This window comes from Porites lutea, chromosome 4 (assembly GCF_958299795.1).
Source record: "Porites lutea chromosome 4, jaPorLute2.1, whole genome shotgun sequence".
NCBI classification, from domain to species: domain Eukaryota; kingdom Metazoa; phylum Cnidaria; class Anthozoa; order Scleractinia; family Poritidae; genus Porites; species Porites lutea.
In genome coordinates this window covers 39,177,323-39,192,575 of record NC_133204.1, presented here as the reverse complement: position 1 = coordinate 39,192,575, position 15,253 = coordinate 39,177,323, and the positions used below count along the sequence as shown (strand labels likewise).

At 40.2% G+C, this 15,253-nt stretch overlaps 2 protein-coding genes across 2 annotated transcripts in view; one reads left to right on the top strand and one right to left on the bottom strand.

Moving 5' to 3' along the window:
- Nucleotides 1–15,253, top strand: part of LOC140933545 (annexin A5-like) — a 330,251-nt gene that overhangs the window by 179,183 nt on the left and 135,815 nt on the right. The window lies entirely within an intron of this gene.
- LOC140934650 (protogenin-like) overlaps nt 1–15,253 on the bottom strand; it is a 35,624-nt gene that overhangs the window by 2,012 nt on the left and 18,359 nt on the right. The window contains exons 9-19 of the mRNA XM_073384239.1: nt 14,380–14,568; nt 13,891–13,980; nt 11,732–12,079; nt 10,092–10,745; nt 8,677–8,833; nt 7,239–7,387; nt 5,668–5,699; nt 5,318–5,409; nt 4,376–4,416; nt 3,534–3,610; nt 2,728–2,766 (exon numbers count right to left, since the gene is read on the bottom strand). Coding sequence (XP_073240340.1) covers nt 2,728–2,766; nt 3,534–3,610; nt 4,376–4,416; nt 5,318–5,409; nt 5,668–5,699; nt 7,239–7,387; nt 8,677–8,833; nt 10,092–10,745; nt 11,732–12,079; nt 13,891–13,980; nt 14,380–14,568 — 1,868 coding nt within the window. The remainder of the gene's footprint in view (nt 1–2,727; nt 2,767–3,533; nt 3,611–4,375; nt 4,417–5,317; nt 5,410–5,667; nt 5,700–7,238; nt 7,388–8,676; nt 8,834–10,091; nt 10,746–11,731; nt 12,080–13,890; nt 13,981–14,379; nt 14,569–15,253) is intronic.

Sequence of the window (15,253 nt, the reverse complement as noted above, 5' to 3'; positions counted from 1 at the left end):
CAGTCACATATAGGCTACACAAGGTGTGTGCACAACTCCATTTTGTGCTGGTAGTGGGTACCCAGGCACTGGTTACCGGGCACCAAGTGTGGACAGCTCCAAGATTACCTTCACGGCTTAAGTAAAATGTTATGCATAAGAAACGATTGCACTTCGCGTCGAATTCTATACTAGGCCTTGATAACTGTCTTAAATGCGTAAATGTAACTAAGTTAATCAATATTATTACATCATATAAAACTTACATAACACAAGTGGCATAGGAGACCTGCTCAATGCAGTGTTATATCTTCTACCTGATACACATCATACCGATCACATGGTTACAACTGAGTTAAAAGAGGACTGAGGGAGGGATGAGCTGCTCTAGGAACGATGAGCGCAAATTCAGGTTTGGTTGCCACGACAACTCAAACACTCCAGATCAATGGATCTTTTTAGCTTGTATGTTTTGTTTTCCCAATTAAGACCACGTGATGTTCTCCAGGGAATTTGCCTTTTTGTTTTTTCATTAATTATGCATACATATGCACATAGATGCACGTTCACAAGACAACATTTGAAAGAAACAGTTCTCTGGGGTACTATCACCTGGTCTGAAACGGGGAAAAGGAAAACACAACCTAAAAAGGTCTATTCAGGTTTCTGGGTAACCTCCCACCTACCCCTCCCCTAAGCCAACATTTTGCCCTTAGTTGAACGAACGTGTTAAGGCTTAAGTACAAGTTATGTTAACAACGCTAGTATCCACAATCGCAGAAAAAATATAACGGGAATTTGTGCAATTATTATCAAACAAATTGTTATAATGCGAACAATATAATTATAACAAGTGCAGACCGACAGGATTAACGATTAGAATGCACGCGATGATATAACTTGCGGATTATTCCTTTCCAAGCATTTTTACCTTCAAGTTTTTATATATAACAGTTAATGGATAACGCTTAGTTAATGGGATTATTTTGGTTTGGTTTGCTATGGTTAGGAAAGTAAATCGAAAACTGAGTGTGACTAGACTGGTCGCGGGATATTGTTGTAGCCTTGATGTCCTAACAGAGTACCGTAATTGATAATCAGCGGGTATAATGTTCGTTTTAAAAAAAGTACGAAAGATTCCACGAATTGAATTTTTAAAATCAGATAGTAAAAATGGTGTAAAATCATGTAATATGCAATAAGGTTATTTTCTTCGTTTTAAATACGGTAAAGAACCAATTTTGTATTAAGTTTAAATGCTCAAACTGGCGGTACACTCGTAAAGGTATAATTCAAGAACCTTGTAGAAGGCCACATTGGTCCGAAAAGGAAGAAACTCTGACTGCTTTTTGTTGAAAATATTTAAAAAAACGCTTTAGATTCAAGAGATACGGGCACATCACCTCAGTTTAAATATAAATAGATCACATTGAGTAGTTTTAATAATTTTTGATTGGCAACAAATATAAATATATTTCAGCTTAAATATTAAATACAGTTATAGCGATTTCAGTGGCCTTCACCAAGTTCAGATTGTAAAATAAGTAAAAAATAAGTTATCTGCAATGCGAAAGCTGAAGGCTGATTTGATTTTGGTCCGATAAATCAGATAAACGATAGTCAGAAGTATTATCTGCAAGATATCTCAAATTATCAAGTCCAGTTTTTTTTGGCCTGTCAGAAACGGGCATAATGATGCGATTATCCTCAGAATTATCGTCACCGATGATAATGATGATGATGATGATGATGATACTTATAATAAAATTGTAGTAACTAAAAAATGTAATAAATTGCCATGGTACGCAAAGAAAGCAGAGCAAAAGCTCACGCGGTCAACAAGGTCATCTCCGGTCTCGCTTCTGTTCAGAGGCCAAGACACACAGCACACAACCGTAAAATGGCCTTTTAAACAGCCTAACTGGTCACTGTTGGGATTATACTGAGGATTAAACCTCGTTGAAATTATCCAAAGTTGACGATTACGCGCGAGGATTTATTTTACCCCACTAGACATCACGCACCTGTATTACTGGTTTACATGTGACGCTACTGTGGCCATGTTGGTGATCAAGAAAAAAAGCGGGTAGTGTATCATGCAAGCTTTCCGCAAAGGGTCCCGACCATCTGTGAGGGTTACATTTTAGTAATTTTCTTTCGAGCAGTGAACAAGCACAATTCCGAGCAATGGACGGGTGGGGTTTTGCATGCATATTTGCACAGATGCTCGGGACACCTCGCGGAAGGCTTACATGATGAACTGTTCCCAATGCATTTCTCTCCTCTTGGAGCTAAACACCATTTTCATGTAAATTCTTCAAAAAAGAGTATTTTTTCACCACCAACATGGCCGTCTCGTCGCGTGGTTGCAAACCAAGAATGTCTCCGCCTACAATAGTAAGGTCTTTATCTTCCGTGACCTTACAAATTGAAATGACAATGCAAAAATAGTACAAAATAAGATTTTGCTATAAAAATTATCGTTACGGCATTTAAGTCGTATTTCTTAAACTAAATTCCGTTTAAAACATCAATAATTTTTGCAAGTTGTTTCAATACCCTCCTGGCTAAAACTGTAGATCGGGATAATAAATTTTCAAACGGGCAAAGAACTAGCTTTTAAGAATAACGATTATAACTTTCAACGGAAACTAACAACACAGACCAGTTCTGTGTGTTCATTGATATAATATTATATGATATTAATAGAAATTATGTAATAAAACTGTGATAGGGGGAAATTCATACGTCAACAGGTATGCTCTGCTTGTAACTTCTTGATGGAGCCTAAAGGAAGACAGAAAAAGACAGCGAAAAAGTAAGATTAGGATGGCTGTGTGGTACTAAGCAACGGATAGACTAGACGGAGTTGCTTGAAAACAGCTGACTTTTCGCGACGTCACCACTGGTTTCCACGCGAAATAACGTCAGAGGGACGAGGGCAGAAGTTCCATACTGATGACGCGTCACTAACCAGATCTGGGTAGTGCTTCTAATTAGTCGTGTCGCGAGGGAAATTTGCTTCAACCAAACCAGCTTTAAACGGTTTGTTTTTTAACGCACGTATGTAAGTATCAGTAGGTAATATGCTACTTTTTTTGAAAGTACGAAAAAGGTAGCCTGCACTACAGATGATACTACACTCTTGTTAAGTCCGTCTGCGAGACAGCGCCGAAATTCTCGTTTAGGGTCCCCACCTGTGTAACAGGGTTTGAGTACGCACAATGATAGGCTTTAAACTTATATGCTTCTGGTTACAGGAATAAGCAAGATTTCTTGAGAAACGGATGCGAAATAAACAAGGGTCCTGATAAACTAAAATTAAATACATGACAATAATATAACCAAATATGAAAAGGCAGATACTTGAAAAATGAACTACGCAATAAAATTACCAAATAACAGTCCTCAGCATCTAATTGAAGTGAGGCAAAGATTTGCAGTGCTTTGCTGAGTGCGGGAGCTCATTGTAGGTCTTTGCTCCGTAGTACATAATCGATTTCTTTCTAAGTTCAGTTCGCACATAAGAGACTATGAAGGAAAATCAATCACACCTGTATCCTTGTTGAGTCATCTTCTGTTTGCGATTCAACAGACGTTTTTGACGATGAAGACACATAATTGTGACAATCTGTTCCAAAAAAAATTGATGTAAAAAAATAATGAAGTGAGGGGAAAAGACAAAACAAGTAAAGTTAAATGATTGCGGAGATAAATGAAAACAATGGGATTCAGAAGAACGAAGCTAAATTGGCCGGGTAAAGAGGAAGCAGCTGACTGTCGTGTAGCCTGCGAGCGAGCTCTCCACCCTCGCACCCACGTTTCCTTCCGCGTCCTCTATAGACTGTTAAACAGTCCGTATTTTTGCGTATTCATGTACGCGCGAGCGGTCAAACAAAAGGTCTGGAACGAGGCTGAAAACAGAGAGTGAGACCTGGGGAGAGACGCTAAAAGAGGCTCGCGCGCTTCGCGCGCGTAAGACTCTTACGGCACGCTTTACCGATTTCTTTACTGATTTTGACAAAAAGACGACTGTTTTGCAGTCTAAAGATTCTCAAGTTTTCTTTTTTTGCAAACAAACCAATAACATTCATAAATTTGAGGTTTGTTTCCTGAGGGGTGAGGTAACTTCAAATGGTTTTAAAGTTTTCAGCGATTGCATAGTTGAACCTTGAATTTTATTGGTCCGTTTGCAAAAAAACTTGAGAATCTTCTGTTTTCAGAAAAAGTTGTGATTGAACAATCTTCTTCCAAGTGTACTGGTTTGAGTGTCCGCACTGTAAAATTGGGGCGCGTCAGGTGTAAAGTGTCGCAGCACTTGTGTTAGCTGTCGTATTGTTTTGGATCCAGGGTTACAAGGGCTTGAGTTACGAGAAATATCACGTAAAAAACGCACCTCTACTATTGCTTAGATCTTGATGACTTGAGCTCCCTTCACTGAAAAGACAAATTAGGCGTTTTTACACTCTAAACTAAATTTGTGATACTAATTTCTTCTGTGTCGCTTTCCACCTCATCAGTTTCTTTAGAAATCAACGCATCTGTCCTTTGACTGTAAAAACGTGGTTATACTTTCATTACGACTCGTATGTCAGGAAAACAGTAAAACCACCTTCAAAAAGCCTGCTGCCTGACTCTTTGCAGACCAGAATTGACCCCACGCACCACAGACCCTGGTCACTGGGGTCCTTTCGCTTGGAAAATAAAATTACGGCGGAAAAGGCAAAACGAGACCCGACCACGTAAGAAAGAATGTATGACAAATAGGTTGAGTGGGATCGTCCGGGAGAACGTTGTCCTAAATAAGACTGCTGTTGACAGTGACTGACGTTTCGACAACCTGTGCGGTTATCATCTTCAGGGTCGTCTTGGGACGGCTGAAATACCCACGAGGAATAAAAAAACAAATTATACAAAATTTAGGCCCCGTCCACACGTATCTCTTTTTGCTTGAAAACAGAGATTTTTTTCCATCCGCTTTGGCGTACCGCCCACACGTATCTCATGAAAACGGTCACCGAAGACGCATCTTTTTAAATACCCTCTCCAGAGTGGAGATTTTTGAAAACGCCGGCTTCTCGTTTGCGTGTGGACGGAAGAAAACGAAGGTATTCGAATACGATGATGTCATATACCATACACTACTAGCATTACGCACGCTCCGTAAGGCATGCTATCCTATCTCCATCGTTGTAACGTTTGATGTGGACGGGTGAAAAAGATTCGCATACGCTACGTGCGGACGAAACCTTAGAGGGGGGCATACAAGGTGTACAATGCTATTGACTGGAAAACATAACCGGTTTCACGAACTGGTCGTACAAGCTTAGTTCATTACCTATCTGGCTCTCGTGTTTTATTTGGAAACACACTCGGTGTGATGGGTGTGGTGCTGTCACTGCTACCTGGTAACTTGTAACTGGCTCTTACCTGAATAAAATGGAACAATAAAAAAAACTATCGACATGTCTTCCAAACTATAGAAACATTGCACCACATTTCAAATTAAAAACGCTGAAAGGTAACTTGTACACAGATCCCCCGCGGTTTTTATAGAGACAAAACAGAGGGTTTGTGAACAGGTTAGCTTGAAGGAACAAGAAAAAAATGTTCTCTGGTTCGTGCCGGGCTTGAAGCAACTTACGCTTACTGGACAGTACATTATGAATTTTACAAAGTATTTCTCACCATGGAAGGTCTTAAGGGCCATCCGGGACTTGCTGTAAAAGAAAACAAACAAAAAAAATGACAACCTGCATCAAAAACTGAACGGTTCGTAAAACATGTTGGTAACTTTTTTTCTTAACTCGCTCTCTCTATTCAAATATACTTATTGACTTGGACTCACCATGCGGGTTAAAAACCACCGCAAACGGACAAGCGAGGCTAGTTAATGGCGCTATGTCAAGAGGATATTGTTAGTTCAGGTCAATTATTTGCTTAAAGGGGCTGTGTCACGAAATTCAGCCAAATTAGGAAATTACAAAATACCTGTTAAATTAAGAGAAACATAAAAATAGCCGCTTAAAACTTTGAAGGAAGGTTAAAATAACATAACAGAAACAACAGATGCCACGGATGGGCAAAACTGAAGAAGATTGAAACGGATTGAAATTAGGATTTTTGAAAACTGTTCAGCCTAACATTTTTTCGAAGTTGATCCCTGCTGCTTGCAACTTCAAAAAAAATGCTCAGAAGACATGTTTGTTTGCCTCGGATCTCTGATTTTGTCATCTACGTGTAATTTCTTTTCTTACTTTAAGTTCCATAGCGATTGAGGGCGAGTAATTCGCAAAATTAAACAAAATGAACTGGACTGCCGTGACACAGCCCCTTTAACCCGTGAACCCTTGAGATCAAAATCTGAATCCTCATTTGTTGCCCCTATTCATTTCCTATAGAAGTAAGCGAAGCAGTTGGTCAAATATCAAGCAAACTCATCTTGCGTGATCATGTCCGTAATTCTCATGACCACTCTGTTTTACAAAGCATTGAAATTATAAGGAGAAATTTGATGCTGATCACTCTTAAGGCTTCAAGGGGTAAGTCACAACTTAGTGTCTTTACCCATACAAAAATAGAGTAATGGGGAATATCTCAAACAAATTTCATCAGGGGGAACTCACTATAAAAATTTTTTGGGTGCTTTTGCCGGAATAGCATTAAAATTTGGAAAAAGTTAGCCCATTTTTTTTCAAAGTTTTAATCCATGTCCATTTTTGTTATCCGTAGCAACAAACGACAGGAGACAGTTTCAATGCCTAAATAAGTCTTAAATAACAAGACTGGGCAATTATTTTTTGGAATAACTTTTTAGCGGAGCTCCACGCGCGCTAGAGGCGCGCGTGAGCGAAGACTCATGCACAGATAAGAAAATTTGGTCATCTAATCCTCTGGAAAATTTTGGTGGTCATGTGACCGTCCGTCCGCACCACGGGGTGGCTGGAAAGTGTGAGATTTCACATTGTTTAGTGTGGGAGCCTGCACCCTGATATTACATATCCATGTTGTGGTCAGTTGACAGCTGTCAAAACAGAGTATCGGCTGACCAGTATCACATGACCATATCACGGGCTCGGGTGTCGACCCATCGAGGTTTCTTTTTTGTAAAGTTATCCGCTGACAAGTTAATAGTTTTCAACTGATCGCAGGTTCAACTCCAAGTGGATTTCTCGGCTATGGTTACAAGTTTATTAAAAAGATAGTAGATAGCGTGAAGTGGCCATTTTTGAAAACCAAAACAATATGGTAAAACTGACCTCCACAGGTACACCTGCATTGACACATTCCTGAACTGCCTGTTCCCTCTGTTGATCCACTGCTAACTGTAATCTGCTGAAGAAGTGACGTAGGAAGCGAATAGTGCCCACTAACAAGCATATGTCTTTTTCCGTTAACTGCTGCTTGCCTGAAAACATAAGAACGATAGTAGATTAGTAATAACCAATGGTTGGGGAGTGCGGGAGAGGTCGCAGCTCAAAACGCTCTGGCTCCAACCTGGTGCTTTGCATGAGATTCACGTGATAAATAATGGTAATTGAACTGAGTGGAGTGCAATTTGGTCTGAAATCATACGCGTGATTTTAAAATAGGACGGGCGCGCAGCGCGAGTTCCATTTGAGACCACAAATATGAATTCAGACCCAAATTGCACGACATGAAGTACAATTACCACATTATTACGGCCATTTTGAAAGCGCAGAATCCTGTCAGTGCCAATATTTATTGGACCTAGTAGCCGGTTTATTGAAAAGCGGAAGCAAGACGGCTTTTACATCTCATTTTATACCCGAAACAGAAGTGATGTAATATAGAGCCAAAATGGTGCGATTTAAAACAGAGATGACGCAATTTAGGACATGAATGACAAGATTTCGAACAGATGTGATTTAGAGCTAAAAATATTGCGATTCGTGACTAAATCACACTGCGGAGAGCCGATCAGATGACAAGGATTTCAAAATGGATATAATAAAAGGTCAAATCACGCGTGATCAGATTGCTCTTCTTAGCATTGGACTTACTCTTAGGCTGGCTGCAAACGTGCCGCACATGCGTAATGCTATTACCTATAGCAACCTCATATTAGGTTTGCGGACTCCTCTGGTCGCCCGTAACAAACATACATTTGTTGTAAACCACCTAAATTAGACGCTTGAGTGCAAACAAAAACTCTTGCACCCGTCTTTATTTTACTCAGTATTTACGGGCTTAAAAAAATTGCTACTGTCGCCAAATGAAATACCGTTTCCTTTCTCCTACAATAAACCTTGGTTGTAGTCCTAAACAACATAGAAGGGGGAGTGGGGACGGAGCTTAATTTGTTCTGTTTAGAAGAGGTGGTTATATGGAAGAAAATTATATCTTTGCTAGAGTAAGCACCCGAGCGCTTATTTCAAATTTCAGCTAAAAGGATGGGCGCTTATTCGAAGGACGGCGCTTATTGGGTTTTCCTTTAAAAGGAACTCGAGAATGGTCTAGTTGTTCCTGGAAAATTTACGGCATTTACCAAGAGAAAAAAAAATTTTACCAGGAGAAAAATTAAAAGAAGAGATAACGCACATGAAGGAGCTCTGCAGGCACATGGATACAGAAATAACTGGAAGTGACCGTCTCAACAGTTTTGTCCGAGTTTGTGGCATGTAGCCAATCAGAACGCACGCGGGAATTTGCAAATAACATAACAACTTGACCAACCTGCATGGATTTCTCCATATTATGAACAGCACAAGCACCACGACACAAAAAGCACTTATTGTGCATCCAATGATAACACCAAGTTTTATATTGAAACTGGGATCATTACTCTCTATTCCTGAATATGTGGGATCTTCTGTGGCATTTGAACTCGCTCCTTTATAAGGGAAACAACACTGCTTAGTTGAGATATTAATAGGATGAACAATAAACATGTGCCAGAAGCACTGCCAAAAGAATACAAAAATATTGAGCAATAGTTATACTTTTTACCTATACTGTTACTTCTTACCTATACTGTTCCAAAAGTGGCCAAAGTTAAAATTCGACAAATTTCCAAGTTACAAGACTCCACCAGTAGTGAGTTTACGCAACAGGTCGGCAGAAAGAACAACCTCGTTCCCAGGGTTCTCTCCTACCCTCTCTCTCGCTCCGTAGGGCGGGTAGGAGAGAACCCTGGGAACGAGGTTGCATGTGTGTGACAATCGCAACGTGGCTATCACTTGCGTGTTTTGTCGTGATCTTCACTTGACATTATTGTTTCTGATCATTTACTAAAAGATCTGTTAAAAGGAGGGTGAAGTTTGGCGGCAAATTGTTTTCAAACAAAATTTTTGTCACGCTTGCCAGATAAGGCTTGCCGTCTTTTTTCCTTTCCTGTCCTGCTGCGTAAGTTGAATCAATTTTTCTGGGAAACTGCCCACCTAACCCTCCCCTAAGTAATCATTTTGCTCCAAGTGAGAAGTAAGTGTTGATGTTAGCTTAGGGGAGGGGTAGGTGGGTAGTTTCCTAGAAACTTAAATTGATCCCGTAAGTTCACTATTCACTCTGGGACGGGAAGTATTAGGAGTTTAGGCATACAGTAGTTCTCTTTTAGTATTCAAACCTGTGTTTAGTAATAACTCATGGCCTCAAACCGTCAGTTACCATCATCATGTGTCGAAAAAACGGCGTTTAAGTGAACCTCTCATAAAATTATTTAAAATCCGAGTGTTTTTCTAAAAAAATACTTATCTGCTAGCCCCCCCCCAAGCTCTGAATTCACATGAAAGATTCAAAACTGTGTAAATGTTTAGAAATATGCACTTTCTTGGTCACAATGTGCGCGTTCTATTCATTTTGCCACCATAAGAGGTGATAGGCTGACACCCTTGTATCTTGAGCCTTGCATGGGAAAGTGATACCCCAATTTCTTTGGAAAGGAAAAGAGGCTACTCCGTACTCACAGTTTAACCCTTTACGGCTTAAGAGTGATTAACATCAAATTTCTCCTTGTAACATTCAATGATTTGTGCAACACAGTGGACATGATCGCACAAAATGAGTTTGCGTGATATTTCATCAACTTCTTAGGCAACAAATGAGAAATTTGATCTGAGGGTTAACGTATTTTACGTTTAAGAAGAAAAGTCTACCTTGCACACTTGTAGAAACCTCTATGACCTCTGACCACTTCCCTGGAGTATTATCAACATATTCAGCACGAACTTTGACGTAGTATGTCTTGTCCTGATCTACATTCAATACAGTACTTTGGAACATTTCCTCGGGGCTTGAAGCAACTGACAGCCTCTTCCATCTTTCTTCCCGGAGATGAAAGTTGTTTGTGAGGAGAACGGTGAAGTTTGTAAGCAATGTGCTTAAAGTATTAGGCCAAGTCCACGAAAGTTTGACTTTTTGTGGTGACAAAATACTAAAACTGACGTTTGGAGGTGCTCTGCCTGAGGTCACACTAGGAGGTTGAATCTCTACCATGTCACAAAAGGGTCCATAATCTTTTTCATTTGCAAGACGCACCTTGATATAAAATATTTTGTTTTCTTGAATATTGTCCAAGGCGGTAGTAAAGCCCTTCAAGAAGGTGGAAGGAAATGGCAAAGACCTGCTTTCAACCAGCCATTCTGATTCTGGAATTGACTTATTGTATGTGTAACGAATCTCAAAACTAGTAAGTTTGCCGTTTTTCCTGAGAGGAGAGTCCCACGTGATGTGCACAGTTGAAAGACCCACATACACATATTTGATATTTCTTGGTGCTGTAGGCCCTAAAGAAGAGAAAAAATATCTAAATTACATTAAAATTTCTTAATTTATCGTCTCTTCTTATGTGGCTTCTCAGGAATAATGAACCAGTACCGTAAAATTCCGAAAATAAGCCCCTCCAAAACCGGTGACGCAAAAACCCCTCCGTTAAATCGCCCCTCCAAATATAAGCCCCCCGGGGGCTTGTACTTGGAAAATTGCCCTCAATGACAAAGTAAAACAAATCAAAAACGGTGAATTTACTTCCAACTATAAGGCTAGCCCAATCGATTTTGAAACGCAAATTTCCCTCCGTAGATAAGCCCCTCCGAATATAAGCCCCTCCAAAAATAAGCCCCTCAAAAAGGGCCTTTGAAAAATGTAAGCCCCGGGGCTTATTTTCGGAATTTTACGGTATATCAAATGAAACATAATGTGGCTAAGAATCCCAACTGGTAGAAGGCGAACCAGTTGGCTATTTGCGAGCGCGGCCGGGGATTTGATCGCGGGACTATCCTGAACTAATCCAGCCAGCGGTCAGGGCGAGACTTGAACTCGGTACCTCCGGATTACAAGTCCGGCGCTCTAACCACTCAGCCACGCTGCTTGCACACTCACTAATGAGAGAAGTAAACACTGGACTGTAAGTTCTCTCTCGGGATAGGATTTTTAACGCGAACTAAAGTACCAACTTAGTACTTATAACATTTACACAACCAAACCAAAATAATTCTGATCAAAAAGACAACTGTTTGGCGCCAACCGTTTGGGAAGTTTCAGATTAATATGGACTATCATTTAAAGCAATGAAATGCAATTCTCTGTCAACGTTTTTCTTTTTTCAATATTACAGTTTTCGGTAACCTGAGATCAGGCCCAATTTTTGCGGTTCTCATACATTCTCTCTAACGGCTACCGCTAAAATTGGGCCTGTCTTTTCGTTTCGCCTTGCCCGCCGGAATGTAATTTTCAAAGCGAAACGAAAATAGAGCCTGATCTCAGGTTAGATTTTCGGCATTTATCTGTGGACATCACATACCACTTCCTAGTTGAATCGAACATTGTTCAACTGTAGTACTGAAAGAATCGGGGAGTATCGTAGTCTCGGTTTCATAATGGGATTGGACGGAAATGACGTAAGGTTTCTTGGGTTCAAGCCCCGTCAAGAGGAATTGCTCCGTGTAGGCGTTTCCCTTCTGAGGTTTAGTATTAGTTACGTCATCACGAAGATAATACGTAATGGTGTAGTAAGCAATCCGGTCTGCAGATGGCTGACTTTTCCACGTCAGTAGGATGGAATTTCGACTCTTAACACTACAAACCAGATTGATGGGTGGTGCGGGAGGTTGCTTGTCAACATTTTCATCTTTGCCATTCGGATCTGCAGAAAAAATCCACAACAGTAATTCTTATGTTAGTAACAATGGAAATACAGTCGAACCTCCAAGCAGACCACCTACCTTATTTCCTCGAATAAGCGCCCTCCCCTTTGGCCATAATACCCCACTTGCACATCTCCCATAATGCACCTTATTTGCCCCCCAAAATTTTTGCATAAGCAATTTTTTCAATTTCTCTTGGGACGGCTGTAATACGCAGGAGAAATGAAAAACAAAGGTTGTGCAGAAATTTGGGCGGCAAATAAGGTGCATTATGGGAGATGTGCAACTAGCGTGTAGTTAACAATTATTCCTCGAGCCCGAATGGGCTCTGAGTCAATAGCCCATGAGGCCGAAACTCAGAGGCCATGAGGGCGAGAGGAATAATTGTTTTAGTAAAATGCAACTAGCTGGTCAAAAATATCGAGACAAAACAACTTTAGCTAGTTAAAGCTAGACTTTAATCCTTTTTTGCTGCTGAAAAGCCGACGCTTTTTTACCAGTGGGCTATAAAATATAGCCTAGTAGTAGCTCAACCAATCAGAACGCAGCATTAATAATAGACCACTCGCTGGATTTTACTAAATAGATTTAGCCAGAACTAAAGGCGAAGCCTCCGTTTATATACTTACCGTATTATTAATAAAAGCGATCAAATTTGAACTGACAAGCTCTAAGCCACTACAAAGAAATCTTCAAATACCTACTTAACTTTAGGAGACTTCGGCATCACTTTACCTTTAGAGGGAGGGGTTACATGACTAAGAAAAGATATCCGGCAAAAAAACACCTCTAATGAAAAAACTCTCCCAACAAGTTGAAAGTAGCACATTAACAGCAACAAAGACAATCATCGTGCATCAAGTTCTAAACTACGTATACATCATCGAAACAATAGGAGAAAAAAATCTATAGGGGAGGAGTGAGGAATTCGTGCCTTCTTAGACCAACCCTACGGTGACGTCAAAACCACATTATGTTCTCGCATCGATAGGTTGCCTATCGCAATGGAGGCTCAGCCGTGCGCGCTAATAGGGAGCTTTAGCAACGACGACGGCGACGGCAAAGAGGACGTCAAAAAAGCAGTAGGTTTATTACGCAAAACAACAACTTTGCACGTGCATCACGCTTTTTTGTACATTTCTTTACCGTCCTTGCACGACTACGACGTGAAAATGCCTAATTGCAAGTTTTATGGAGGACGTAAACAAGCGACGACGAATCTCTTTTTCTCTCTCTAAACTTGAGTGCGGTCCAAGGAAATTCGCCTACACTTGCCATTTTCAGCAAACTGGAATAAACGCGACAAAGATTGAAAAAACGGGAATTCATTTACAACTGATGTTTTCGCTGCAGTTGTCGTCGTCGATGCTAAAGCTCCCTAATATCAAACAAGCGACCCCTCCCCCCCACCTCACGTTCTTAGACAGTATTTCCACTTTATTTTGAACTTTTTAGGCTTCGACTACAACGGAATCATTAAAGGAGAATAACTTCTTTTACGTTAAGTCACTTCCCGTTATTTATATATTCACGTTCTTGCAAAGTTCCTTTATGTGCGTTATCTTACCTAAGGAATGAGCTGCATACCACTAAATACTCTGAGCTACAATGTTTTTCCTTCCGCAAATAACAACCTATGTAAGAACCTACATAGCCCAAATTTGCACTAATTACCATTTATGTAAGAACTTGTCGAGGCTAACTCAAGAAAATGCAGGTTCTTAGTCGCAGGTTTTTACTGTATATGAAAAAGAAAATTGTTATATCGAGGTTCTACTGTAATTTGCTGGACAAAACAGACATAACAAACCTTTGTCAGTTTTTGCTATAACAGCTCCAGCCCGACCTAACGTTTTCCCATCCCAAGCCATGATTTTGATAAGAAACTCCCTACCAGAATCTACGAGACAAGGGAAAAGAAAGGTAAAAACAGTGATTTTGTTACAAATCGTTCTGGTGAGTCCTGCGACTCATCTTGTGAAAAATGATCAGTCACACTCCAGGACCAATGAGTCCCAGTTAAAAAAAAAACGAGTCCTTCAGATTAATATTGTTTGGGCCTTGGGCGAAGACAGACTCCAAAACTCTTTATATGAGCTTACCGAAATCAAAATATAGTCCTTCCACTTATAGCACAAAAAAGACATGCAACAGCCACAGAAATCACACGAACAGAATATTCTACCAAAACATCTTCAGAAGGATAAATTGACCTTTGTGCCCTACACGGATGCATGCCATGAATTATTGTTTCTATGTCTTTAGGAGAGGAAACTGAATGTTAACATCAACTACTTACCAAGACCATAGAGAGAATATTCTCTCTGTTGTTTACCGACGATGAAAGGTCCTTGTTGTCGCTCTTGAGGCTGAGAATAAGATAAGCGATATTCTACCACAGAATCCTCACCAAACTCTGGAGGATTCCATGCCACTGTCAACATACTTGAGTTTGTTACTACAACCCTTAATTCTGGAGCACTTATCGCTGAGGAAAGTCAAAAAAAAAAAAAAAAAAAACATTCAAGGTTTCACTCCTTCACTAAGTTGCCACAAGAGAGAACAACTGGACAGGACAGGAAATGCCCAGTCTAGCCCTTGGGATATGTGAATTTCACCCAAGTTAATCGGAGTTAATTTCCGGAGCAGTCCGCAAGTATTAAAATACAATTACCATCAAGTGACAGAACTTACTAACACGAATTCTTCTTCAAATTACAATTAAAAAGTCTCTCAAGTCTATGCAAGTATGAACCTGAGGGTCTCTGGGTTCAAGAATGAAGACAAGAGACCCCTGTCTCTATGAGAACAATGTCAGACAAGGACTGACGTAAAGGACTCAGAGGAAGAACTGTGAAAAGAATCATGGCTTCCATTGACGTGGTGGAACGATGAAACCTATCTGAATTTTAAGGAGCCGTTTTCATATAAATTGATTAATTTCTGAAAAAGAGCCAAGTTGCTCCAGCTTTGCTCCCAAAACAAAAAGGGGACTGATTAAATCCTCTATTAAACCCCCAGGGGCCTTATTTCAAAAACGTTTGGGGAAGGAGGGTTAATAGAGAAGGAGGCTTATTTGAGAGGTGGGAATGGGAGGGGAATGGCTTGTTTATTTTGCAAAATGGTGGTATCAGTTCTCCATAGAGCGGTTTTCATTTGAGTGTCGAAAAGTA